This window comes from Oncorhynchus tshawytscha, linkage group LG28 (assembly GCF_018296145.1).
Source record: "Oncorhynchus tshawytscha isolate Ot180627B linkage group LG28, Otsh_v2.0, whole genome shotgun sequence".
Classification (NCBI taxonomy): domain Eukaryota; kingdom Metazoa; phylum Chordata; class Actinopteri; order Salmoniformes; family Salmonidae; genus Oncorhynchus; species Oncorhynchus tshawytscha.
In genome coordinates, this window is record NC_056456.1 from 24731975 (window position 1) to 24743929 (window position 11955).

At 43.9% G+C, this 11955-nt stretch overlaps 1 protein-coding gene across 3 annotated transcripts in view; it reads left to right on the top strand.

Annotated features, from left to right (window-relative positions):
- LOC112226968 (SMG7 nonsense mediated mRNA decay factor) overlaps positions 1 to 9552 on the top strand; it is a 37361-nt gene extending 27809 nt beyond the window's left edge. For all 3 annotated transcript variants that reach the window (XM_042307687.1, XM_042307688.1, XM_024391688.2), the window contains one exon: positions 6740 to 9552. In XM_042307687.1, the coding sequence (XP_042163621.1) occupies positions 6740 to 6847 (108 nt within the window). In that variant the 3' untranslated portion in view covers positions 6848 to 9552. The remainder of the gene's footprint in view (positions 1 to 6739) is intronic.
- The last annotated feature ends 2403 nt before the right edge of the window (positions 9553 to 11955 follow it).

The following is an 11955-nucleotide window of genomic DNA, read 5'->3' on the forward strand; positions in this document are numbered from 1 at the left end:
TCGATGATATAGAGTACAGTATCAACGTATGCATATGAGATGAACAATGTAGGGTAAGTAACATTATATAAGGTAGCATTGTTTAAAGTGGCTAGTGATATATTTACATAATTTCCCATCAATTCCCATGATTAAAGTGGCTGGAGTAGAGTCAGTGTCATTGACAGTGTGTTGGCAGTAGCCACTCAATGTTAGTGGTGGCTGTTTAACAGTCTGATGGCCTTGAGATAGAAGCTGTTTTTCAGTCTCTCGGTCCCAGCTTTGATGCACCTGTACTGACCTCGCCTTCTGGATGACAGCGGGGTGAACAGGCAGTGGCTCGGGTGGTTGATGTCCTTGATGATCTTTATGGCCTTCCTGTAGCATCGGGTGGTGTAGGTGTCCTGGAGGGCAGGTAGTTTGCCCCCGGTGATGCGTTGTGCAGACCTCACTACCCTCTGGAGAGCCTTACGGTTGAGGGCGGTGCAGTTGCCATACCAGGCGGTGATACAGCCCGCCAGGATGCTCTCGATTGTGCATCTGTAGAAGTTTGTGAGTGCTTTTGGTGACAAGCCGAATTTCTTCAGCCTCCTGAGGTTGAAGAGGCGCTGCTGCGCCTTCCTCACGATGCTGTCTGTGTGAGTGGACCAATTCAGTTTGTCTGTGATGCTCACCATCAGTACGATGCTGTGATGCTCACCATCAACTCACCATCAGTACGACCAAGAATATGTTTTTCGCGATGCGGATCCTGTGTTCTGCCTTACAACCAGTGCAACGGAGTGGATTACATGCAGCGACCCAAAAAAACGACTCAGAAAAAGAGGGAAACGAAGCGGTCTTCTGGTCAGACTCCGGAGACGGGCACACCGTGCACCACTCCCTAGCATTCTTCTTGCCAATGTCCAGTCTCTTGACAACAAGGTTGATGAAATCCGAGCAAGGGTAGCATTCCAGAGGGACATCAGAGACTAACGTTCTCTGCTTCACGGAAACATGGCTAACTGGAGAGACGCTATCCGAAGCGGTGCAGCCAGCGGGTTTCTCCACGCATCGCGCCGACAGAAACAAACATCTTTCTGGTAAGAAGAGGGGCGGGGGCGTATGCCTTATGACTAACGTGACATGGTGTGATGAAAGAAACATACAGGAACTCAAATCCTTCTGTTCACCTGATTTAGAATTCCTCACAATCAAATGTAGACCGCATTATCTACCAAGAGAATTCTCTTCGATTATAATCACAGCCGTATATATCCCCCCCCAAGCAGACACATCGATGGCTCTGAACAAACTTTATTTAACTCTCTGCAAACTGGAAACGATTTATCCGGAGGCTGCATTCATTGTAGCTGGGGATTTTAACAAGGCTAATCTGAAAACAAGACTCCCTAAATTTTATCAGCATATCGATTGCGCAACCAGGGGTGGAAAGACCCTGGATCATTGTTACTCTAACTTCCGCGACGCATATAAGGCCCTGCCCCGCCCTCCTTTCGGAAAAGCTGACCACGACTCCATTTTGTTGATCCCTGCCTACAGGGAGAAACTAAAACAAGAAGCTCCCACGCTGAGGTCTGTTCAACGCTGGTCTGACCAAGCTGACTCCACACTCCAAGACTGCTTCCATCACGTGGACTGGGAGATGTTTCGTATTGCGTCAGACAACAACATTGACGAATACGCTGATTCGGTGTGCGAGTTCATTAGAACGTGCGTTGAAGATGTCGTTCCCATAGCAACGATTAAAACATTCCCTAACCAGAAACCGTGGATTGATGGCAGCATTCGTGTGAAACTGAAGGCGCGAACCACTGCTTTTAATCAGGGCAAGGTGTCTGGTAACATGACTGAATACAAACAGTGCAGCTATTCCCTCCGCAAGGCTATCAAACAAACTAAGCGCCAGTACAGAGACAAAGTAGAATCTCAATTCAACGGCTCAGACACAAGAGGCATGTGGCAGGGTCTACAGTCAATCACGGACTACAGGAAGAAACCCAGCCCAGTCACGGACCAGGATGTCTTGCTCCCAGGCAGACGAAATAACTTTTTTTGCCCACTTTGAGGACAATACAGTGCCACTGACACGGCCTGCAACGAAAACATGTGGTCTCTCCTTCACTGCAGCCGAAGTGAGTAAGACATTTAAACGTGTTAACTCTCGCAAGGCTGCAGGCCCAGACGGCATCCCCAGCCGCGCCCTCAGAGCATGCGCAGACCAGCTGGCTGGTGTGTTTACGGACATATTCAATCAATCCCTATACCAGTCTGCTGTTCCCACATGCTTCAAGAGGGCCACCATTGTTCCTGTTCCCAAGAAAGCTAAGGTAACTGAGCTAAACGACTACCGCCCCGTAGCACTCACATCCGTCATCATGAAGTGCTTTGAGAGACTAGTCAAGGACCATATCACCTCCACCCTACCTGACACCCTAGACCCACTCCAATTTGCTTACCGCCCAAATAGGTCCACAGACGATGCAATCTCAAGCACACTGCACACTGCCCTAACCCATCTGGACAAGAGGAATACCTATGTGAGAATGCTGTTCATCGACTACAGCTCAGCATTCAACACCATAGTACCCTCCAAGCTCGTCATCAAGCTCGAGACCCTGGGTCTCGACCCCGCCCTGTGCAACTGGGTACTGGACTTCCTGACGGGCCGCCCCCAGGTGGTGAGGGTAGGCAACAACATCTCCTCCCCGCTGATCCTCAACACTGGGGCCCCACAAGGGTGCGTTCTGAGCCCTCTCCTGTACTCCCTGTTCACCCACGACTGCGTGGCCGCGCACGCCTCCAACTCAATCATCAAGTTTGCGGACGACACAACAGTGGTAGGCTTGATTACCAACAACGACGAGACGGCCTACAGGGAGGAGGTGAGGGCCCTCGGAGTGTGGTGTCAGGAAAATAACCTCACACTCAACGTCAACAAAACTAAGGAGATGATTGTGGACTTCAGGAAACAGCAGAGGGAACACCCCCCCCCCCATCCACATCGATGGAACAGTAGTGGAGAGGGTAGCAAGTTTTAAGTTCCTCGGCATACACATCACAGACAAACTGAATTGGTCCACTCACACAGACAGCATCGTGAGGAAGGCGCAGCAGCGCCTCTTCAACCTCAGGAGGCTGAAGAAATTCGGCTTGTCACCAAAAGCACTCACAAACTTCTACAGATGCACAATCGAGAGCATCCTGGCGGGCTGTATCACCGCCTGGTATGGCAACTGCACCGCCCTCAACCGTAAGGCTCTCCAGAGGGTAGTGAGGTCTGCACAACGCATCACCGGGGGCAAACTACCTGCCCTCCAGGACACCTACACCACCCGATGCTACAGGAAGGCCATAAAGATCATCAAGGACATCAACCACCCGAGCCACTGCCTGTTCACCCCGCTGTCATCCAGAAGGCGAGGTCAGTACAGGTGCATCAAAGCTGGGACCGAGAGACTGAAAAACAGCTTCTATCTCAAGGCCATCAGACTATTAAACAGCCACCACTAACATTGAGTGGCTACTGCCAACACACTGTCAATGACTGTCAATGACACTGACTCTACTCCAGCCACTTTAATAATGGGAATTGATGGGAAATGATGTAAATATATCACTAGCCACTTTAAACAATGCTACCTTATATAATGTTACTTACCCTACATTATTCATCTCATATGCATACGTAGATACTGTACTCTATATCATCGACTGCATCCTTATGTAATACATGTATCACTAGCCACTTTAACTATGCCACTTGGTTTACATACTTATCTCATATGTATATACTGTACTCGATATCATCTACTGTATCTTGCCTATGCTGCTCTGTACCATCACTCATTCATATATCCTTATGTACATATTCTTTATCCCCTTACACTGTGTATAAGACAGTAGTTTTTTGGAATTGTTAGTTAGATTACTTGTTCGTTATTACTGCATTGTCGGAACTAGAAGCACAAGCATTTCGCTACACTCGCATTAACATCTGCTAACCATGTGTATGTGACAAATAAAATTTGATTTGATTAGTAACCAAAAAAGTGTTAAACATATCAAAATACATTTGAGATTCTTTAAAGTATGTCCTTTGAAACTATATAAACTAGTGACCCGCAGTGTTTGTCATTTATACCCTGATGAAGACAGCTTGTCTGTCAAAATGTTGGTTATTAGGCTATTCAATTATTGCATCTGAGCTCCTAGTGTGCGGCTCTCCTTTTCTTTATCAAGATTCTTCAAAGTCGCCACCCTTTGCCTTGATGACAGCTTTGCACACTCTTGGCATTCTTTACACACTCTCACACTCTTGGGTGGGGGGTAAATACAGAAGATAGCCCTATTTGGTAAAAGACCAAGTCTATATTATGGCAAAAAGACAGCCCATCATTACTTTAAGACATGAAAGTCAGTCAATACGGAAAATTTCAAGAACATTTAAAGTTTCTTTAAGTGCAGTCACAAACCACCAAGCGCTATAATGAAACTGGCTCTCATGAGGACTCCCACGGGAATGGAAGACCCAGAGTTACCTTTGTTGCAGAGGATAAGTTAATTAGTTACCAGCCTCAGAAATTGCAGCCCAAATAAATGCTTCAGAGTTCAAGTAACACACATCTCTAAATCATCTGTTCAGAGGAGACTGTGTGAATCAGGCCTTCATTGAAGAATTGCTGCAGAGAAACTACTACTAAAGACCTTAATGAGAAGAAAAGAATTGCCTGGGCCAGGAAACACAAGCAATGGACATTAGACCGGTGGAAATCGGTCTGATGAGACCAAATTTTAGATTTTTGGTTCCAACCGCTCTTGTCTTTGTCAGACACGTGTATTTCCCACCGTAAGGCATGGAGGAGGTGGTGTGATGGTGTGGGGGTGCTTTGCTGGTGACACTGTGATTTATTTAGAATTCAAAGCAAACTTAACCAGCATGGCTACGACAGCATGCTGTACCAATATGCCATCCCATCTGGTTTGCGCTTAGTGGGACTATTATTTGTTTTTCAATAGGACAATGACCCATCATACCTCCAGGCGGTGTAAGGGCTATTTGACCAAGAAGGAGAGTGAGGGAGTGCTGCGTCAGATGACCTGGCCTCCACAATCACCTAACCTCAACCCAATTGAGATGGTTTGGGATGAGTCAGACCGCAGAGTGAAGGAAAAGCAGCCAACAAGTGCTCAGCATATGTGGGAACTCCTTGAAGACTGTTGGAAAAGGATTCCAGGTGAAGCGAGAACCAAGAGTGTGCAAAGCTGTCAAGGCAAAGGGAGGCTATTTGAAGAATCTCAAATTTAAACATCCAAATATATTTTATAACTTTTTCTTGGTTACTGCATGATTTCATATGGGTTATTTCATAGTTTTGATGTCTTCACTATTATTCTAGAAAATGGTAAAAGAAAAACCCTTGAATGAGTAGGTGTTCTAAACACAAAATTATATCTTTGGTACATAATTGGTCTAGTCTAAATTCAACAAATTCAGAGTTAGCCAACAGTTATAGTGAGTTTGTATTTGATAGTGAATAGCCTAGTAATAGGGCATTTCATATATTTTCATAATGAGTAGGCTGACACATTATCTTTTAGCTACAGAATATCTCACCACCATGCATTTCCATCTCCTCCCCTCTTTCCTTAATTCCTTTCTTTAGATTGCAGAAGGGCTGTTTTAATTAAATGGTTTTTTGTTTGTTGTGAAAACATGTTACTGTTGATTTTTCCCAAATAAGATTTAATTTGGTTTCCTATATTTAAGCTCTGGGTAGCTGCAGGAACAGGGTTGGAGAACATATGGCATACAGAGTTTGTGTAGAACATCACCTCTTGCACAGTTTAATAAACGGAGTAGCCTGCCCGACATGACTGAAAAATGTACCAGCTGGAAAGTGGCCTCCATTCGCTATTCGAGTGCATACAGATGACATGTCTTGCCCCTGTTCCTGCCCATTTAATAATGGGCCATTCTAAATCGAAACAATTTTTGGATATTTGTAAAGATGACTGAATTGAGGATAGTCTGATGGGTGAAAATATGATCACATAGTGAGAGAACAGCGTGTGCCGCCTGAGGCAAGGAACAGATCGTAAGCTTTTAGTCTCATCATGCAGCCCATATGTCTTTTGATTTCTAAGGTTTGTATAATTCACAGCTAAAGTTGCCAAATAACTCTAAATCTAGTGTATAGGACCCTTTTTCAAATGATGACGTTTACTCTCAACATAGCCACTTCATATGTGCGCACTGCCTCTGGAATGGGAAAAATATCCTTTGTTTTATTCAGCTAAGTTCAATTATAATCTTCTCACGATAAAATTGAATGTAATATAAAATAATGCCACAGGACTTATTAGCATATCTTGTCAGCAAAATGATCAAGCCTACAGCCTATGGCATGGAGCATATCCAGATAACATACAGTAGGCAAACTCATACTCTGTTCTTCTGAAATACAAATTCTTCATATCATAAACTTTGTTTAGACCTGCCTAAAATAAATGGATTTATTGTGATGGTGTATATTCAATTAGATTTTTATAAGACTTTTTTAAATGTAGATGTTCCAAAGCCGTGCATCAGCGACTTGTGTGGGTGGAGTCCTGGAGATGCTAAACGTGTTTGTTATTCAACTGTAAATTACCGTGAGACTGGCTATCTTTTGCATGACCATAACCGGCTTACAAAATTTCATGACTGCCACAGCCCATATTGTTAAATTTCTTTTCAATCTATCTCTGTGCTCCCCAGTCCATCTGGTCTAGCTCCATGATGCAGCCGGGGCCTTCGGCCCTGGAGCAGCTCCTCATGCAGCAGAAGCAGCAGAGGGGCCGGGGCACCATGAACCCTCCACACTGAAGGGCCTGCAGTCAGAAGCACTTGTGTGAAGAAGTAAGAAGTAAAAAAAAAAAACGAGCTCCAAATCGGAATTACCGGCATATGGAGGCTGGGGAAGGTGAAACGATGACCCAACAGGCTCAAAACACCCTTCTGCTGACGAGGAGGACTGGTGCAAGTCTACTCTCCCCTCTCGCTCTCTCTGTGCCTCCCATGGCAATGAGGGCGTGCAAGCACCTCCCACACCACCTCACTGAGCACGATTCTTACATTGAGGAAACTGAAAACCTCTGACAGCCAGTCACCATGCATACCTCCTGAATTCCTCTGGAGAGTGTGGGAATAAACAACCATCCTTCAGTCCATCTCACTTGGATTCTATGTATCTGGTCTCTGAAAACTATTCTTGAGCTGCTCTTGGTGTGGATTTACTATCAGTCTTTGATTTGCCTACTGGAGAAGAGAGGAGCCTAAAGGTGGTGCGGGGTGTTTTTGGGAAGGCAGGGTGGTCCTAAAACGGTAGATGTGGTGAAAAAAAGAGAGACTGATCTTTCTGAATTCTTGACAAAATTTTCTTTATCTCGGACAGAGAGCAAGGAGGAGGGGGAGTGTGGCTCGATGTAGCCGGGTTATGAATGAACGAATGAAGGCGTTAACAGCTATATTGCCACAGTCGTTGGTAAAAAGTGGGGGAAAAGTGTGCCTATCATACTGTGCACAGAACCGTTTGAAAATGAGACGCAGATTATGCTATAGATGCGATTTTCCAGTTTGCAGATTGTTCCTTTCTGTATAGGTTTTACAAGGAGGGAGGTGCATCTTCAGGTCAGTTGAGGATGACTGGAATGCTTCACAAACTCACCACAAAGTTCGCTCAAAACAAAAGAATCAACAAACTGAGACGGTGATGAGAAAATAGATGTAGGGATAGTATTATTAGCTCTAATAGAGATTTGCAATTATTAGAAATACTGTATTTTGTGATTTGTTCGTAGCAGTTTTAGCTTTATGAAATACTGGGTAACTATGTCCAATAGTTTACTGCTTATGGGGAAAGTAGATATTAATATGTTATCTTTACCCATCTTTCTTTGAGTAAACATGTAACTCTAGCTTATCTGCATAATTGTTTATTTCGTTCATGGTCTGCCTTTTAAAAGTTTTAAGCAGCTTTATTGGCTCTCTTTGTGCCTGGTCAGTGTTTTTTATTTTATTCTTACTATCATGATTGGCACTGTCATGTAATGGAAACAAGCAAACGGGTCCAGCAAAGCTGCTGGTTCAGCAATATGGGGCACAAGCCAAGCGAGACACAGACCATCAGACAGACAGTTGGGCTGGGCTGTGGCTGGGGCACAGAGCAGGTGTAGTCCCTGACTCCCCTACTTGGCTTAGAACAGGAGAGAGAGACTGATTTATGCTAACCTCTTCACAACCACTACTATAATCACAACAGTTATCGAATTAACGCATATTAGGCCCTGGAGAGTTGCATGCTTGGTTTGCTTGTCTAAAGTCATAGCTCTGTTTTTTACATACCTCTGTGGTGTGTAACTAACTGAACTAATTGTTTGGTGTTAAGTTTCTGTCACTTGGGTTACGCCAGTGTGAATCTATCGGAAATGCCTAAGCCAGACACTGACTTTTTCCCCAAATAATGAAATCCATGAAGCACTGAGTGACAATCAGCAGACCAAGAGAGGCTCTCCAGGAACAGGGTTAGAGGCCAGTTGAGTCTAGGGGTCACTGTTGGATAGGGTTAGAAATATGACTATATACATTGGTACCCTCTATGGTTTAGGCATCAAAAGGCATTTTGTATTTAAAGGGTATACAAAGACTTAATATCTTGTATGAGGGGAAAAACATGTTTTTATTTTCATGTAGAGAACATTTTATTAAACCCAACTTTAAATGATGTCTAATTTGTGTGATTGTGCTTTTCCTGTTACATTAAAATGATATTTAAAAAGAAAAGATAAATAGATTGGACTGAATGTTGGGACATATTCAGCCAGAAGCTATTTAAAAAAAATGAATTCAGCACATAAATGCTAGAGGGGAACTGGGCTGTAAAGTTGGCCCTGTATCTGCTCATTGTAAAGGGGTTCTGATTTCAAATGTGTGTTTGGATCATTAATGGTATTTGTCAGTGGTATTGAGCTTATCAGTTCTTGCTGTCTAGGTGGGCGGAAGAGGGAGTGAGGGGTAACGCACTAGAATGTTAGAAGCGCTCTGCTCTGGGCATCCTGCCATTTACTGCATTCATGTGAAATCTCCTCTGCTGCATCCTTAATAAACTGACACATCTAACAGTGGCTTTGGTTTTTACCACATTAAGGATTGTGGAAAAGAACCCTGCACTTTGAGCAGTTGTAACATTCCATACTTCTAATAGTCCTGTGGGACATTACAGGCAATGACAAATGACAGACGGCTATTAACAGTTCCCTGCACAGCTGACCAACCAACATCAAGCACTGTGTCCCAGTTTAAGTTCAATATCAAGGAGAGAATCACTGAAAGTTTGAAATTGCATGAGGATTTGGAATTCTAAATGCTTTCACGGGTTATGGGGAGTGAGGTTGGAGTCCTTTTACCTGTGGACGAGGGGTCATTCAGAAATGGGCTTGTGTTCTAAGCTTTTTGTGTTTCGTCTTTCTCTAGACATTCAGAAATGGTGGAATCGGCTATGCCTTTAAATAAAGTAAACCATGTTCTCCCTATCTTTTCACTGGACTGTCATTTTTCTGTGACTATCATGTACATTATGTATGGTTTCTAAGAAGGTATCATCTTGTGCACCAAATTCTACTTTCCCCACAACTCACAATTCAGGACAAAAGTGTGTACAATACATTTGTGTATACAATTTCCATTCATACTGTATTCTGATATTAGTGTGGTTTAGAGAAAATGGCTAAATGGTAATAGAAAATGAATCATTTTGACTCTGACGTTATGTAGCCTTATTGTCAAGGTGATCAAGAGGAACTGAGCAAGAATTTATTACTAGAAAATGTTTTTCACACAGGCTGTCACCCTCCCTCCCCACCACACACTCAGGAAATCCTAGGGGGCCATACTTGTGGATGATAAGTTTAAACTTAAACTTTTTCTTTCTCAATCCATTGACCTAGTTGCACGTGGTCACAGCCTGCCACACTTAGCCCTATACTAACCTCACCAGCTGGCAGTGATTCTTTCTCGTAACATTCTGCATCAGCCAATTACGAATGATGTTGGAAGTGATCAAACATTGGCCTTTTCTCAATTTGATTTGCTCAACTCCTGCATTCTCCCCTCTCTGTCCTTTTCTCACCACCTTTTGAAAAAGGTCCAACGTAATCGAGGAGAGGCGGCGAGGAGTGTGAACGTGGACGAAAAATGCGCTATAATGAAATGAGAAGCTCCTCCACTTGCACATCATCAAGCAAATTACGTTTACAAGGGTGGATCCCAAAACAAATGTACAAAGTGAATACATTTTATAGATCAAAGGATAGGTAGCATATCGTTTTTAAATGTGTGCATTCTTGTCTCTGAGAAGACATCTGATTTCAAAGGGGGTCTCGCAGATGTCAACTCTTCTGCGGTAGGATAGATGCACGCAAATACAGTACAGTGTGTTTAGAACAGGGATCATCAACTACATTCCGCTGCAGGCCAAATTCTGCGCACAGGCAGATACACTTGTGCTTCCTTGCCAAAAGGAGGCTATTGAGGAGGGGAGGACCGTTTTCCATTTGCCTGTTAGTGAATTGACACACTCCTAGACCACACAACCACTTATCGGTTTCCGGAGGGTGGACGACTGAAGGTCACGGTGTTACATTACTGACAAACCTGCTAATGTCACACCCACTACAGAGGTTGCATTGCATCACTCTGGTATCCTAAAAACATTGAATGTATCTGATATAAAATTGTGGTGTGGAAACGGTTTCTGACAAGGTAGAAGGATATAATTGTCTAGGTTTTTTGTACAGCATCTCAGAAAAATCTAAGCACTGCATGCTTTCCCAAAAGCACAGTATTCGAGCGCTGTGTCTGCCAGGGTTAGATGTTTTATGACCAGTTCAGACGCAATGCGTTGGGAATTTATAGAGGAATGTTCACTACTGGCACTTAATGTGGCACCTTAACCATTAGAAACTGAGGTGCCTTGTTAGGATACTGCTGGTACCAATAATTATATGAGAGGAAGGTTAGTGTTAGGACATAAACACACATTATCCAGGATACACTTACATATGCCTGGTTGATAAGCTCATCAGGTGCAGCCAATTAGGGTGATCAGCAATCATAGTACCAGCTTGCAAGCTGTGAGGCTGCTGGGGGCCATGAGTACTTTCAATTGGTTTTTAATTAAAAAAATTAGGCATGCCTTTTTGTAGTTTCCTTTGTAGTTTCCCCCATCGCGACGTCCCTCTAAGGCCCTTCTGCTAACTTGCTAGCCCCAGCCTGCTAAATGTCTGAATCACCGTGTCTCCAGCCAACCCAACCACTCACTGGACCCATACGATTCACATGGCTGCGCATGCCTCTCCCTAATATCAATATGCCTTGTCCATTACTGTCCTGGTTAGTGATTACTGTCTTATTTCACTGTAGAGCCTCTTGCCCTGCTCAATATGCCTTAACCAACCATGTTGTTCCACCTCCCACATATGCGATGATATCACCTGGTTTAAACGTCTCTAGAGACTAAATCTCTTTCATCATTACTCAATGCCTTTAATGTACTTTCTTCCTACCATGCTTTTGTCTGTACATTATGCCTTGAATCTATGCTATCGTGCCCAGAAACCTGCTCCCTATACTCTCTGTTCCGAACGTGCTAAACGGCCAGTTCTTATAGCCTTTAGCCGTACCCTTATCCGACTTCTCCTCTGTTCCTCTGGTGATGTAGAGGTTAATCCAGGACCTGCAGTGCCTAGCTCCACTCCTACTCCCCAGGTGCTCTCATTTGTTGACTTCTGTAACCTTAAAAGCCTTGGTTTCATGCATGTTAACATTAGAAGCCTACTCCCTAAATTTGCTTTATTCACTGCTTTAGCACATTCTGCCAACCCAGATGTCTTAGCCGTGTCTGAATCCTGGCTTAGGAAAACCACCAAAAACCCTGA